The sequence below is a fragment of the Triturus cristatus genome, chromosome 11, assembly GCF_964204655.1.
Source record: "Triturus cristatus chromosome 11, aTriCri1.1, whole genome shotgun sequence".
Classification (NCBI taxonomy): Eukaryota; Metazoa; Chordata; class Amphibia; order Caudata; family Salamandridae; genus Triturus; species Triturus cristatus.
This window is the reverse complement of record NC_140594.1, coordinates 652,669,409-652,686,698: the sequence shown is the minus strand read 5'-3', so window position 1 is coordinate 652,686,698 and position 17,290 is coordinate 652,669,409. Positions and strand designations below refer to the sequence as shown.

The 17,290-nt window shown below is 49.5% G+C and overlaps 1 protein-coding gene across 1 annotated transcript in view; it reads left to right on the top strand.

The window, feature by feature from the left end:
- Positions 1-17,290, top strand: part of ING5 (inhibitor of growth family member 5) — a 543,000-nt gene that overhangs the window by 37,193 nt on the left and 488,517 nt on the right. Inside the window, exon 2 of the mRNA XM_085634171.1 lies at positions 769-840. Within this exon, the coding sequence (XP_085490297.1) occupies positions 769-840 (72 nt within the window). The remainder of the gene's footprint in view (positions 1-768; positions 841-17,290) is intronic.

Genomic DNA, 17,290 nt, shown 5'->3' with positions numbered 1-17,290 from the left:
GGAATGTCCTAAAACATGAACAATATTGGAAATCCAAAATACTTGATTTTTACACTGTTTTCAAGAAAAATGTAAGCATGTGTTCTGTTTTTCGTCATTGTCTCTGGAACATTCATATACAATGTTGTGAGCAAGCTAAGCAGTCTGATTACATTTTGGGAGAGTAAACGGATGTGTTTGCTATGCAAAGGGATACTGATAAAGGGTGTTCAGACAATGAAAAGACTCAGTGTTTATTGGTAGTGCTTTATTGCTGTATAAAACCCTCAGAACGGCAATAATGTTAGTCTTGTGGATGGGAGTTGGAAAGATAAGAATGTGCTTGATTTGCTTTGATTACAAAGTTGTATTTGCCAGCGGACATGTGATGAGATACCTTATTGGTTGGATAATGCACTATGTGAAGCACATTTATATGATTGTGGTGCTGTGGGCAAAAAAGTCATGAAATGATTGAAAGTGCATTGGCGATGAGATGCAGAACCAGTGGGTGACTCTTTGAACTTCCTTTTGATGAATAATGAGTCAAAATCACAGCTGAATTGAAAAGGCCTAGAGTAGGTGTGTAAGGTAGAGTCCAAAATAAAACGTTTTGCTGGTGGTGTTGCAATAGAAACATAAAGGGTTAAGGTTAACCAAGGATGCCTACTTTTCTGTTATGTTCCACTAATATAGCTATATTTATTGATGGTTCATTTTGTGTAGTATTAGGGTGTGTGGTGGAAAGTTTATGAACGAACTAACAAAGGACCCTACTTGATGTTTCAGGCATAGAAAACTTACCATGTGAGCTGCAAAGGAATTTCCAGCTGATGAGTGACTTGGATCAGAGAACGGAAGGTATGTTACGCCTTATGTCGGGGTGCAAAGATTGTTTATCACGTGAGATTTGAGTAGGTGTTATATTAACACATTTCGAGTAATCATTGTATCTGCATCTAAAATTCTACTTTAGAGTGAGTGGATCTCCAGATCAAATGAAAACTTTTCACTGAAACCTACAAATAGGCCAGAGCTTCAAGTAAAGGAACTGTGAAATGTGTTTTTTTAAAATAGAAAGCTACAGAGATTTGCTCTTCTAAATGCAGCTTGAGGGTTTTTCAAAACAGAAGCTTACCCCACTACTGCCGCAGTACTTTTTTTGAATTTAACCTGCTTAAATATTGGAGCTGTGTCTGTGGCCGGCACGTCCATTTACAGGTTATCTGCAGCTGTATGTCTGGGTGGTGTTTCTGGATGTGGCCGCCCATTGACGAGTACAAAGGGCCAGATGTACAAAGTTTATCTGAGGTCGCAAATGGCCAATTCGCAGAAACGGGCCATTTGTGAACACAGAAATGCTTTTCTAAATGTACAAACACCAAATTACGATTTGGCAGCTTGTTACCGAATCGCAGTATGTGTTTGCAACCCATATCCGATTTTGTATTTGGAAGGGGCATGTTTAGGATGCCCCTTCCAAACACCGCATCAGTATGTTAATTATTAATGTTTTGCAACCGAATTATGGTTGCACAACATTAATTACCGACTACTCCAAAGCAGTGGTAACCATTCACAAATGGGAAGGGGTCCCAATAGGACCCCTTGCCTTTTGAGAATGTGAAAAATTATATATTTTTTATGAGCAGACAGTGGTCCCATAGTCATCGCACTGTACTCTTTTTAACATAACATGCATGTTATAGCACATTGCATGCTATTATTATAGGTATTCTTTACAGTTAGTCTAGTTGCAGAACTTTTTAATTTTGTTTGTGAACATCATATAATTAATACAGCTTACCCTTAGAAGAGCTCCCAACAAAGAAAGAACATGTGGCACCAGGAAAGGTAGGCTCAACGCTCCTCTAATATATTTGTTATCCTCAGTCAACGAGAAAAGATAGGAAGGCAGAAAGTACAAGTTCCAGAAGTCATTCCTGTGTATGGGTCATCGTTCTCTATATCCTGAAAGCATTTTGTTCGGCATTATAATATATTACGCCTACAATCCAGGTATTCCGAACACTTTGACAATTTAATCAACACAATAAATGTAATTTGGGCAGGTCGTACAACATGCCTGGGGTTGTGCTATGATAGCAAATGTGACCGAATAAACATACATTTGTTACACTTTTGAATTGTCTTCCCTGTTTACAAGTCTGTGGTGTGTTGACATGGCACTGTACATGATGAGAAATGTTCTGCTGCTTCTTTAAGATATTCAGAAACTTCACTATCCTAACACATCTTGCCAGGTCCGTTTGTTAGTCTGTTTTTCCACTCCAGCAAGGAAACCTGAATAGTGTGATTTTTGAGCACTTTCTTTTTCAGAAATCATCTTTGTATAGGCCCTAATTTATATTCATTTCCATTAATTCCTCATGATATATGGTCTTGTTCTTTTTTTTTTTTTTTTTACGTTTGGTTGAAGTTTTCCTCTCAGGCACTGTGCCAGCTTTCTATGACAGAGCTTTGCTTGTAGTAAAAAGTCCAATAAGGTTGGAAATGCATTGTGTATGGTTTGTATTCCAGACATTAACGCCAAAAAGGGTGCAGAGTATGTCATGAGACACTGTCGGGTCAATTCTCTAGGGTCTGGGGAACTCACGAGCAGTTGAGCATCATTGTGACAAGCATTACCAAGATATATGCGATATGCGATATATATGTGCGTGTGTGTATATATATATATTCACTGAAAAAACCATAGGTTTCACACATGTTATAGTTAGCTGGACATTTTACTGATAAAAAAACCAATGAAATTCCCCCGTTATAGTTACTGTAGGCAACTATAACTCACGCGACCGTAATCCTCTGCTGATGCTAATACTGTATTTACACACTTATTTGCCCATGTCTTCTTCCATTAAATTTTAGCTATACATATATTACAAATATTTTTTTTTCATAAAGACACATATGTCATCAGCAGAGGATTACGGTCGCGTGAGTTATAGTTGCCTACAGTAACTATAACGGGGGAATTTCATTGGTTTTTTATCAGTAAACTGTCCAGCTAACTATAACATGTGTGAAACCTATGGTTTTTTCAGTGAATTTGCAAGGTTTTTTAAATGCTAATTCCTAACTATAACGTGTGTGAAACCTATGGTTTTTTCAGTGAATTTGTACGTTTTTTTAAATGCTAAGTTACTTTACGCCATTTGTGGCGTGCGCGCCCACTTAACGCAGTTCGTTCCGTGCGCGCACGGTGCGCTTCGCGCACCGTGCGCGCACAATGAGCACGCGGTGCGCTTCGCGCACCGCGTGCCCACGTTACGCTAGATGGGCCATGAACGCACGATGCGCTTCGCGCACCGTGCGCACATGGAGGTCATATGATGAGCATCGTTGTGACAGGTAAAATATAGGTTTTGTTTATCTCTGATGGGCCATGCACAAAAGGTGCCCTTCGGGCACCTTTTGCACGCGGGGTGGGGAGAATGTGGATAATTTTTTTTATTTTTTTATTATTTCTTACCGTACGCGTACGGTAAGCGTAATCGGCGAAATTTTTGAAAAAATTAAAATTGCCTTTTTTAACTTGGGGGATCGTTGGGGACTCCCTCGACATGGCTAGGTGCTTGGGAGCTGTGTAAACCGCCCCTTTACATGATTTGCACTTTGTTTTTCAACCCCCTGTCAGAGTGCGAGAGAGAAAATGGCGGCCGCCGCTTCCTGGTTTCGACCGATTCGAACGTTTACTAAGATCTAAGGGCCAATCAGAATCGCGCTCGCCACCGTACGCGTACGGTAAGCGCACCGTAAGCGCACCGTAAGCTGGCTCAGATATATATATTGATTTTTTTTTTTTTTTTTTTTTTTTTTTTTTTTTTTGAAACCGTTTATTGCAATTTATAGAAGTTACAGGTATGGGCCTACAACCACACGGCCGGCCGCTAGAGCATCAAAAGCATATTACATACATACAGCAAAAAGCTTTCTCAGCGGTGCACAGTAGGAAGACAGGAGTGATCAATGGTGCAGGCCTCACAGCTCCATGCCCACAGTACGGTTCCATTTTCTTAACGCAAAACAACGTAAACAAACCACAACCGCAAGGCAACCCTCGATCCAAAGTGACAACACGTGCTCCATAAGTGGGGGGTCCAAACCAGCAGCAAAATTCTGGAGAGGGGGACGGGAGTAGATCAGGGACTGGGGGACCGCGCGCCCGCGGCCAAGGGAGGGGCGCCATCTAGGGAGACGGAGCCGGCGAGGCCGCCGGTAGCAGCGGCGGCTCACAAATACCCCCGCGGTAGGCGTTCCAGGGGCCCCAGAGTTTCATCCACGCCCCAGGCTTACCCCTCGCCACATACACCACCTTTTCACGAAACATACACCAATCCATATGCTCTTTCCAGGCCGACACCGCAGGGGGCCTCTGGGATCCCCACAATTGGGCAATATCACGCTTGGCTATCATGTATCCCAGAGTCACCCACCGCGCCTGCGGGACCGAGTAGTCATTTGGTTCCCAGACATTCAGCAAGCATCTCCTCGCTTCAGGCAGCAGCGCGACACGCGTAACCATTCGTAGAACCTCATGCACACCACGCCAGAATCGCTCCACCTTCGGGCACTCCCACAGTATATGCATGAAAGTCGCCAACACACCACAGCCACGCTTACACATTCCATCACCGGCAAAACCCATACGTAAAAGCCTTGGCCCCGTCACGTAGACCCGGTGAAGGATCTTGAGCTGGACGAAACGAAGGCGAGCCGGGATGGCCACCTCTTTCGGAGAGGCCACCGCGGAGATCCAATCCTCGTCGTCCAGCTCCAGCCCGTCGGCAACCCAAGCCTCGCGGAGACTAGTCAGCAGACACGATCTATCGTTAATCAATTTTTTGTATATGAGGGAGATCGTGCTGTCCGGGACATGGCCATCTAGCACTCTGTCCTCCAGGGGGGAAGACTCCGGAATGGATGCAACATCCGGGAAGACGGAGCCCAGCGCATGGCGGACCTGTAGGTACCGAAAGTACTCACTGCCCTGCAGCTGAAACTCCGCCTGCAGCGTCTCAAAAGTTTTGAATCCCCCCCCTCGTCCAGAGATCTCCCACCGTGCTGATTCCGATCGTGTCCCACTTCTCGAAGCCCTTCGACGTCCACAGGGAGCCCAACCTCTCAGATGCATACAGCGGAGACGCTCGGGTCAAACGGTCCTTCCACCCCATAGCTGCATTAGCCGCGTGCCAGACACGCACCATGACACGCGTCGGTCCCGTCAAACGGGAGTCGGGCGCGCCAGAGTAGAGCGCTCTATTATAATCGCCACCGGGCAGAAGCGTCCTGTCCATCTCAAATGCCGGGTTCAAGGCGGGCCCGTAAAGGCCATGATTAATTGCAGCTAGTTGGGAGGCCCAGTAATACCGTTTGATGTCCGGGAGGGCGACCCCTCCATCGTACCACGGGAGCGTCAATTTAGCCAGAGCAATACGCGGCCTCCCGTCCCAGAACAGGCGCCGCTGGAGGCCCTCCACCTCGCGAAAGTAGCGTGCCGGGACCAGGTCCATGGTATTCTGGAGGGCGTAGAGGAAGCGCGGCAGGGACATCATTTTAAATAAGGCCGCTCGGCCGAGCGGCGAGAGCGGCAGACGCCGCCAGCGCACCACGTCCTCCCTCAGACGCTGGAGGGGGGGCAACAAGTTCTGCTCATAGCGGGCCTCCGGGTCAAGAGTGATATATATACCCAGGTACCGGAAACCCTGGGAGGCAATCTGGATCGGACAGTCCCGTGGCAAGACCGGGGCCTCCCCGGAAAGCACATAGACACAGGATTTCGCCCAGTTGATGACCAGGCCTGAGTTGCGACCGAAGGAGCGCAAAACATCAACCAGGACGATCAGTGACTTGCGCGGGGAGGCGAGATACAAGAGGATATCGTCAGCATAGAGGGACACGCGGTCCTCATGCTCGGGGGTCCAGCGGAGACCACGGATAGAAGGGTGCCACCGCAACCACTCCGCCAGGGGCTCCATGGCCAGGGCGAACAGGAGAGGCGACAGGGGACAACCCTGTCGCGTGCCCCGCCCCAGCGCGAATGGGGCAGATACTCGCCCATTCACCACCACCTGCGCCAACGGGCCCGAATATAGCAATTTGACCCAGCTGACGAAACCCGGGCCGAACCCAAACCTCGCCAGCATCGCCCAAATATATGGCCATTCGAGCGTATCAAACGCCATGGTGGCGTCCAAGGACGCCAGGATGGCCGGCTCCCGCACAAATGGGACACGCGCGAGCACCCCGTGTAAGCGCCGCAGATTAAGCGCCGTGTTGCGGTGTGGTATAAAGCCCGATTGGTCTTGGTGGACCAAATCGCCCACCACGCCAACCAACCGGTTGGCCAACACCTTGGCGAGGATTTTGGGCTCCGCGTTCAGAAGCGAAATCGGCCTATAGGATGTGACCCGCTCACGGGGCTTCCCCTCCTTATGGATCACCACAATTGTAGCCAGACGCTGGTCCGGCGGGAGGGAGCCCTGCGAGTGGGCCGCAAGGAACATCGCGCGCAGGTGGGGCGCCAACACATCCGGGCGTAGCTTGTATAGCTCAATGGGAATACCATTGGGGCCCATGGCCTTGCCGGATGCAACCGAGCGAATAGCCGAGGCAATTTCGTCCGAGGTGGGCGGGGCATCCAGCGAATCCCTGTCCTCCACCGTAAGGGAGGGCAGTGCGATGTCCCGAAGCAAGGCATGGGAATCTTCCTCCGAGCAGGGAGAAACCGGGGAGTAGACTTCGCGGAAATAATCCGCGAAGCAGGAGACAATGGCTTCCGGCTCAGTGACGCACACACCATCCACGCTCTCAATCAGAGGCACCACGCGGCTCGCTCTTTCCCTCTTGTCCAACCACGCAATCAATTTGCCAGCCTTGTCACCCACATCATACAATCGCCCCTGCTGCTCTCTACTGAGGCCCCTGGCCGCCTCCGTGACGAGGGCCCGATAGGCCGCCTGCTTTAAGTGCAAAGCATGCAACTTGGCGTCTGTTACCCCGCTCCCCAGGTCACCCTCCAGTTCTGCAATCTCGGCCTCAACCCGGGTCACCTCCTCCCGCTCGCGCCGCCGGGCATTGGAAATAAAGGAGAGAGCCTCCCCTCTAAGAACCACCTTGAAAGCCTCCCACAGGGAGATGGCAGACGGGACCGACCCCACATTCTCATCGAAATAGCGCTGTAAGGATTTGATCAAGTCGGCACGAATGGTGGGGTCGCGCAAATACCATGCATTGATCGGGGCCACTCTGCCATCCCCCCTCGGGAAGACATCGAAATGCAACAACAATGGGGAGTGGTCTGAGATACCCCGTGCCAAATGACGCACCTCCCCCACCCTCCCTGCCTGGGCCGCCGGGACAAGGATGTAATCAAGCCGCGAGAGGCTACCATGGGCCCCCGAGTGGAAGGTGTACTGTTGCAATACGGGATGCTTTAAGCGCCAGCAATCCACCAGGCCCAGCGTGTCTAAAAGGCCGGGTAGCCACGCCTGTGCCCGGGGGAGGTCCCTAGGGGGATGGCGATCCATAGACCCAGAGGCAACCGCGTTAAAGTCCCCTCCAACCACCAACAGGCCACCCGGAAGGTCCAGAAGGAGGCGCCCCAGGTCCGCAAATGTAGTGGCTTGTAACCCAGGCGGGACGTACACTGATATAAAGATAAACACTCTACCCTCCATTCGCCCCACCAGAACAGTGTAGCGTCCCCTCTCATCATGGCGCACCTCGTCAATCTCCAACGGGAGCGAGTTCTTGACCATAATACCCACCCCCCGCGAGCCCGAAGTGAAGCCGGAGTGGGCCGCCAAACGATATCCCCGCCGATTCATTGCATGAAAGGTGTTACCTATAAGGTGTGTCTCCTGCAGGAAGACAACATCTGGAGAAATACGTTTTAAATACTGCAGGACCACACCACGCTTAATCCTATCCCCCAGGCCGTTAACATTCCATGACAACACAATCAAATCCCTACCCCCCATCATACGTCAAAACAATCGGTCGCCCCCCACCGAGCATCTTAAAAGCAACAAAACAGTTGCGGGTTTGCCTTGCGGTGCTAACAAACAACACACCCCCCCCACCCCCCGGTCCCAACAGAACTCCCCCCTCCCTGCACCCCTGCATGAGCCCAGATAGCCCCCCCAAAGTGCAGTGTGCCTGTCGCCCCATAGCTAAGTACTAACTAGTCCCCCCGAGGAGGAGGGAAGCCCCCAGCAGACCCCACCCGACCTCCATGGGAGGGGAACATACGAAAGCAATATATGGTAAAGGAACAATATCCAGAGCAAGGCCTATACAGTCACCCCTCAATTCCGATCCGGCGGGCCCTCCCCGCCAGCCGCGCCCCCCCCACCCCGATCTCCAGGCAAAGTATCTAACCAGTCCCCAGCCACCTCGGGCCGGTCGAAGAAGTGCGTACGGCCATCCACCTCCACCCTCAGCTTAGCCGGAAAGAGCATTGAGTACTTGAGGTTTAGGTCCCTTAGGCGACGTTTAATACCAAGAAAGCTCTGTCGCTGCTTCTGGACCGCCGGAGTAAAGTCTGGGTAGAAGTGTACATCCATGTTATCCAGCCTGACCGGTCCCTGTTGCCATATATATTGATTTAAAGGCTATTTTCTCAGAATCTACTGAACAGATTTACACCAAACCTACAAAAGGCACTTCCTTGACCTGAGGACTACCTCTCTGCCAAATTTCAAGTAATTCTGTTCAGCCGTTCGGGCTGTAGCTGTGTCTAAAGGTCCTATGGAAAAATGCATGGGAAAAACGCGTTTTGGGACCCCCCTTTTATCTCAGCCCCCGCTTGACGAATCCCCCCGAGACTTTCAGGGTAGGAGCGGAGCGTAGCGCCCCACCTATTTTGAAAAATTCGCGAGGATTCGTCAACCGGCGCCAAAGTTATTCAAAATAGAATGTTGCGGATTTCCTATGGAAACGTGGTCCTAACTATAACTACCTACTGGCGACCGCCAGTAGGTAATATATATATATATATATATATATATATATATATATATATCATGTGATCAAGACCGTGACAACGCAGTCAAAACGCGTAATGCTGGGCACTTGCCACATTCTTATTTTTTGATGCCATAAATCAAAATAAAGTACATCATTGAATTGCACGCTGTGGTCCGTACCTGATTGCTGCCGCCGAGGAGTTGGTGTGGTCAGGATTGTGATATATTGTAGGAGAGTAGGGTCTGCTTTCTATGTTCACCCCCACTTTTTGCTTTTGCTTTACTGGTTTTCGACTTAGATGTGGCTGTGGGCCTGCTAATCAGACCCACAGCCCTGCTGTTCTCTCTCTAAATTGTTACTATGTACTTTAGGTGCATAACCCATTTGGATAGGATCACCTTATTGGCCCCTGTACAGTGTACCTTAGGTACCCAGGGCATAGGTGTACCCTAGGCCTACCAGGGGCTGCAGCATGTATTATGCTACCCCTGGCCTGGCCTTCCATTATGACACAACTGGCTGATCACTCAGCTGGGGCAAGGTCGTGTAATAACTCCTTGCTTAGGTGTAGTATTCCTATACCTATCTTACATATAGACACATGTGTACCTATCAGCAACTCCTATGGCAGGCCTTAACAATCCTGGAGGCAGAGTGCTTGGTAACATGTGAGATGGTGCTCTAGCATGAGCTGAGCCTGTCTGCAGCTTTCGGAACCACGTCCTTATAGCTGTTCTATGATATAGCCTACCATATACTCTTAAAGTGCCTTATAATCTTAAACGGTTATGGTAACTATGGTTTGGCTTTATCAAAACATGTCGTGTAAGGTGTCTAACACTTTGGAATAATACCCCCATCCCATTTCTGGGGATGAGGATATCATCCCTCCCTTCTAGAGGGAGAAGACATGTTGCAACCTACTTACCCGGTTAAAGTTAACCAGAGCCCCAGCATCACAAAATGGATGCTGCTGCCACGACACAAGTCTGACCTCCTGCTGCTGGGAGTGATCCCGGCAAGGGAGGCTTGGACAATAGGTTTCCTGCCTTGGGAGGTGCGAGAATAACCCCGACAGGCCTTAGTGTATTGGGGCAGGGAGGGATGAATGAAACGAGACACTGCCTGGGGCACACAAGGTGTCCCATGCATAGTCCAGTTCAAACCGGTGCTGGGGCACACCAGCCCCAGTCCTGGCGCGAAACTGGACAAAGGGAAGGGGGTGTAACCACTCTCCTCCCAGGTCCCACCCATGAGGCGTGACCTAGCAGGTAACCCAGCCCCCCAGATTTGGATAAGAGTGGTAGCTGGGCCCCAGGAGATTAGATTATCCTGAACCTGCAACTTGAACAGAAACTCTGGACCTTCGACATTCGACGAAAGAAGAAGACTGAAGAATCTCCCTTGTGGCCAAGGAGTGGCTACCCTGTGCAAACAGGCACCATCAAGAGACTACCCTTTGCTTTGCTGAAGTTCTACGAGGGGCCAACTGCAGAGCCCGACCAGAGCCTTGACTTCCAGACTTCTCTGACCCTAATCCACATCCACAGCCGAGCTGAGATCCGTGGAGGCGACGAGTGACGTGGGACCGGCTACCTGGGAAAAGTGGCGAGTATCTTCCAGCGCAACTTCTGAGGCACCCTCGAAGTTGTGCACCGGGGATTGAGAAGCCCCAACCCCAAGCACCATCTGCACTGAAGATCAGCCCCCCACACTCCACGAGTCCTGCGTGGGGCCCTTCTGCATTTTCCTGCTTGCCGCGTCTGTCCGGTTGCTTGCCCGTTGGCTAGCGGCCTCTTTGACGACACACCTTGAAATCTTCACTGCTGGTTTGGCACCTCCAGACTGGCTCCCGCTTCTTTGCAAAAGAGAAGCACCCCAGACCTTCCTGGTCTGCACCAGAAGCAAGTCCTCCGTTCTTCGTGGGTTCCGCTTGCCAAGGCTTGGTGAGTCCTAGTTCGACTTCGACGCCGCCGACAGCAAGAGCCTTCGTGGGACAGCTCGCCTCCTGGTCCTGGTCGTCCTCGACGTCTCCTGGTACCCGTGGCTGCAGCGACAAGCTTCACCCTTCACCTGCAATCTTCACGACATCGCCTGGTTCCTTCCTGGTTCCACGTGGTCACTGGCTAGTGACCTTGACTCTGTCCCTTCTGCTTGCAGGTACCCTTCCTTCTTGATCCCAGCCTTGGGATCCACCGGACACTCTTCACTGACTGCCTGTCAGCAACTTTCCTTCAGGCATCCATAGAAGTCCACGACGAAACCCGACGCAAGTTCACACCTATGCACCCGCAGCCCGTGGGCTAGGTAACTTGGGTACTTCGGTGCTCACAAGGGTATTGACTATCCTAGGGTCTAGTTTCCGAGTCTCGACTCTCTAGCTGCTTCAGAAGTGTCCTTAAACTGTTTATTTCAGAACTGTACTATTTCTATCGACTATACGCATTACGCGTGAGTGTTTCCACTCTGCACCTGAATCCCGTTGGCCTCCCACTTCCTAACTGTTGGTAGTGTAGTGTAGCCCCAGCGATTCCCTAGGCCTAGGCCTACTCTATTTCCGTGACAGTGGTCCTTATACCACTTCTTTAGTATATGGTTTGCGTGGCCCCTAGGGCCTAACTGTATTACTTACCTGTGTGACTTAATGTATGCTTGAATAAGACTGTGTTGTACTTCCCTCTAATCTCATAAAGAGTGCTGAGGGTTTGACTAGAATAAATACACTTTATTTTATATATATATATATGTTGTGGTGTCCTTTCATTTGGTATTCAAGTGATTATATATGGTATCACAGCTGGCTTCACATGCCATTCAGAGTTTAGCCTAAGACTGCTCTTGTCCATGCTACCACTAGGATAGCTGGTCTATAAGGTTGACTTTTACAACCAATCACCATAAGGGTTGTTTGGACTGATATAAGGTGTACACTAGAACTAGTGACATCATACATCAGGCCAACTTCTCACATTGGTGAGCAGCGGTTGGGATCTGAGCTTGCTGTTGTAATACCATTGTAATCTTGAGATACTAAATTGAAAGATCACACAGATATTGTTTAGGTACATATAACATAGATTATAATACTTAAATCCTACTGGACTTAGTGGTTGTAGGTTGAAGGGAGTAACACACCCTGACTACAACTACTAGAGAGGTTTAGTAGAAACAACTAGTGTAGGTAGGTGCACACACCACACCCTCACTAGATCATGTCTCTGGGAGGAGATCAAGTAGATGCTCTCTCAGGAGGGGCAGGTCTGAAAAAGACCCCCTCTAGATATGATACCCTAACTTTTCAGGAGATGAGACAATTGTGTACCTCCAGAAAGTTAAAACAGGGGGCAAACCCTACCCTCCTTCAGCTAGTGCAACTCCTAGAGGAGTATGATACTCTTAGGGCCTCTCAGGCCAGTACCCTAGGTACAAAGGCGGGTCTACCCACCACAGATGAGTCAGATGGGACTTCAGATGAAGAGGTAGACAGCCAGGGCCAGGTAGGAAGACTTAGCCAGGCTAACCTAAGCTTACATGGTAGTTTGCATGGGGTCCCCCCCATACAGACCCCCAAGTGGGCTTAACCAGAGAAACAGGAGAGACAGATCCTCTTCAAGGGAATCCATCCACTCCCATGTCTCTAGCATCTCTAATGCCTCTTCTCACAGGGGAATGAATTCCCCCGAGAGAAAGGAGCATGAAGCCAGAATGAGGGAAGCTAATCTGAGGATTGAGAGGGAAGAACTTGCCCTTGCCAAGGAGAAGCTTGCTCTGGCTAGAGAGCAAAAGTTAAGTGGGTCAGAACCCACTGGTGGCAGCAATATCCCTAAGGATAGAGACAGGCACTATGATAATAGAAACCTGAGCAAGATTGTCCCTCCCTACAAGTGTGGGGATGACATCCACAAATGGATAACTGCTTTGGAGAGGGCTTGCAAAGTACAGCAGGTACCCCAAAGTCAGTGGGCAGCTATCTTGTTGCTCTCCTTCTCTGAGAAAGGTAGAGACAAGCTCCTCACAGTTAATGATGAGGATGCAGACAATTACACTGTCCTGAAGAGTGCTCTAATTGATGAGTTTGGCCTAACCACTGAACAATACAGGTTGTTGTTCAGGGATACCCAGAAGACACAGACTCAGGACTGGACTGACTTTGTAGATTGTGCCACTAAGGCTCTGGAAGGCTGGCTAGTGGGAAGTAAGGTTAAGGACTATACAGGATTGTATAATTTGATCATGAGATAACAAATCCTTAACTGTCAAAACCAGCTACTGCATCAACACCTGATTGATTCTGATCTGACTTCTCCCCAAGAATTGGGAAAGAAGGCAGATAGATGGGTCAGGACTAGAGTTAAGCAGAAAAACCAGAACCAGGGCGGTGATCAGAAAAAGGCAGACCAGAAGGGTAATGATCAGAAACAAAAAGACCAGAAGTCTTCACCAGGCCCCCAAAAGGCTCAGGGGGAGGGTGGTCCCAAAAAGGATAAAAATGAAAGATGGCCAAAAGAAACCACGGTGCAACTATTGTAAGTCCAACTCACATTGGTTTAGTGAGTGCACCATAAAGGATAAGCCCCCAGCCACCATTGCCCCTAAGGCAACTGTACCCCCTAGTCCAGCTGTAAGTGGTGGTTCCCAGCAAAAGGGTGTAGTAGGGTTAACCCTGGGAACTGAGGAGGATTCTGGCCTAGTCAGGATACCTACTCAGGCTGTTCTGATCTGTGATGGGGACTTAGCTTTGTCCTCTACTATAGGCCCCAGTAACCTGGGCAAGTACAGACAGACTCCTTTTATTAACCAAAGAATGGCTCAGGCCTACAGGGACACTGGGGCTAGTGTCACAATGGTGACACCTGCCTTTGTGGACCCTGGACAGATCATACTAGGTGAGAATTACCTAGTGACAAACGCTAGCAATGCCACTACCTCCCATAGTGTGGCTATTGTTAACTTCTCCTGGGGAGGGGTAACTGGCCTCAAGAAAGTTGTTGTTAGTTCAGACCTTCCTGTAGAGTGTTTACTGGGCAATGATCTTGAAACTTCAGTTTGGTCTGAAGTGGAGTATAGGACCCATGCAGAAATGCTGGGGATAGATGCACATGTCCTTGCTGTGACCAGGTCACAGGCCAAAAAGTGCACCACTGAACAAGTGCTGGATCCTGAAACTATGAACCAGTCACAACCCAAGAGAAAGAGCAGTAGGGTAAAGGCTGTGCCTTCCCCCCTGCCTCAGGCACTGGATCAGCCCTCACAGGAGGATGATTCTGAGAGCCCTGAAGGAACTGTCCTAGAAGAACTTGAACCTGATCAGGTTGAGTTTCTTGGGACAGGGGGACCTTCAAGGGCAGATCTGAGGCAGGCTCAATTAGACTGCCCCTCTCTTGAACCCCTCAGACAGCAGGCTGCTGCTGAGGCTGCAGGGAATGCTCAAGGTACCCATAGAGTGTATTGGGATGAAGGGCTATTGTATTCAGAGGCTAGAGACCCCAAGCCTGGTGCATCCAGGAGGTTGGTCATACCACTGAAGTTCAGAGGCTTCCTTCTTACCTTGGCCCATGATATTCCCCTTGCAGGACACTTAGGCCAGAACAAGACTTGGGACAGGCTTGTCCCTCACTTTCACTGGCCCCATATGTCAGAAGATACCAAGGAGTTTTGTTGCTCCTGTGTCACCTGCCAAGCCAGTGGCAAATCAGGTGGCACCACAAAGGCCCCCCTCATACCACTACCTGTGGTGGGGGTCCCCTTTGAAAGAGTGGGCATAGATATCGTAGGACCAATGGACCCACAAACAGCATCTGGGCACAGATTTATACTGGTGATAGTGGACCATGCCACCAGGTATCCAGAAGCTATTCCCCTGAGGACCACAACAGCTCCAGTTGTGTCAAGGGCCCTGCTTGGAGTATTCTCCAGAGTGGGCTTTCCAAAGGAGGTCATTTCTGACAGAGGTGCCAACTTCATGTCAGGATACTTGACTGCAATGTGGAAGGAGTGTGGTGTGAACTACAAGTTCACCACACCCTATCACCCACAGTGCAATGGGCTTGTTGAGAGATTCAACAAGACCCTAAAGGGAATGATAAAAGGGTTACCAGACAAGCTTAGGCGAAGATGGAACATCCTTTTACCCTGCCTTCTGTTTGCTTATAGAGAGGTCACACAAAAGGGGGTTGGCTACAGCCCTCTTGAGCTTTTGTTTGGGCATCCTGTAAGAGGACCCCTATGTTTAGTGAGGGAAGGATGGGAGAGACCTCTTAGACAACCCAAACTTGATATAGTGGATTATGTACTTGGTCTCCGCTCCAGGATGGCAGAGTATATGAAGAAGGCTTCTAAAAACCTTGAGGCAAGCCAAGAACTCCAAAAAGCTTGGCATGACCAAAAGGCTGTGCTGACTGTTTACCAGCCAGGGCAGAAAGTGTGGGTGTTGGAGCCAGTGGCCCCAGCAGCACTCCAAGACAAATGGTCTGGACCCCACACTATTGTTGAGAAAAAGGGAGAAGTCACCTACTTGGTGGACCTTGGGACTCCCAGAAGCCCCCCACAGGGTGCTTCATGTCAACATATTGAAGGCATATGTTGACAGGGCAGACATGGGGCTACTCATGGCTACAGATGAGGGGCAGGAGGAAGAGAGTGACCCTCTCCCAGACCTGTTGACTCAGAACCCTGATGGCTCAGTTGATGATGTGGTCTTTTCTGACAGCCTCACTGCCCATCAGCAACAGGACTGCAGACAAGTTCTGCAATCCTATAGACATATGTTCTCTCTGACCCCAAGTCAGACAAACTGGTGCACCCATGAGGTGGACACTGGTGACAGTCTGCCTGTGAAGAGTAAAATCTACAGGCAACCTGACCATGTCAGGGACTGCATAAAAGTTGAGGTACAAAAGATGTTGGAGCTGGGAGTCATTGAACCTTCAGAGAGCCCTTGGGCTAGTCCTGTAGTTCTTGTGCCAAAACCTCACACCCAAGATGGGAAGAGAGATGAGGTTTTGCATGGACTACAGAGGTCTCAATGCTGTCACTAGAACAGATGCCCACCCAATACATAGGGCAGATGAGCTCATTGACTGACTGGCAGCTGCTAAGTTTTTGAGCACATTTGACCTGACAGCAGGCTACTGGCAAATCAGACTAGCTGAGAATGCAAAGGCCAAAACTGCTTTCTCGACCCCAGGAGGACATTATCAATTTGTGGCAATGCCCTTTGGTTTGAAGAATGCACCTGCCACTTTCCAAAGGTTGGTGAATCCAGTCCTTACTGGGTTGGGTGATTATTGTGCAGCTTATCTTGATGATATTGCTGTCTTTAGCTCCACCTGGGAGGATCACCTGGTCCACCTGAGGAATGTTTTAGAGGCACTGCAAAAGGCAGGCCTCACTATCAGGGCCACTAAGTGCCAGATAGGGCAGAGCAAGGTTGTATACCTGGGCCACCTAGTTGGTGGGGGTCAGGTTCAACCACTGGAGAGCAAGATCCAGACCATAAAGGACTGGACTCCTCCAACTACCCAGACTCAGGTCAGAGCTTTCTTGGGCCTGACTGGGTACTACAGAAAGTTTGTTAAGAACTATGGGTCCATTGTGACACCACTTAATGACTTGACCTCCAAGAAAATGCCAAAGAAAGTTCAGTGGACAGTAAGCTGTCAAAAAGCATTTGATGACCTGAAGCAGGCCATGTGCAGTGCACCTATTCTGAAAAGTCCAGCCTACTCCAAAGAGTTCATTGTCCAGACAGATGCTTCTGAGTTGGGTGTGGGAGCTGTTCTTTCACAACTTAATATAGATGGTCAAGACCGGCCCATTGCTTTTATAAGTAGAAGGCTGACCCCTAGAGAGAAACGTTGGTCAGCTATTGAGAGGGAGGCCTTTGCTGTGGTTTGGGCCCTGAAGAAGCTGAGGCCATACTTGTTTGGCACTAACTTCAAGATTCAGACAGACCATAAGCCCCTCTTGTGGCTAAATCAGATGAAGGGTGAAAATCCCAAACTTCTTAGGTGGTCCATTTCCCTACAGGGGATGGACTTCACAGTGGAACATAGACCTGGGACTGACCATGCCAATGCAGATGGACTCTCCAGATATTTCCACTTAGAACATGAAGACTCAACTGGTCAAGGTTAGTTTAATGTCCCTAAGTTTGGGGGGGGGGGTTGTGTAGGAGAGTAGGGTCTGCTTTCTATGTTCACCCCCACTTTTTGCTTTTGCTTTACTGGTTTTCGACTTAGATGTGGCTGTGGGCCTGCTAATCAGACCCACAGCCCTGCTGTTCTCTCTCTAAATTGATACTATGTACTTTAGGTGCATA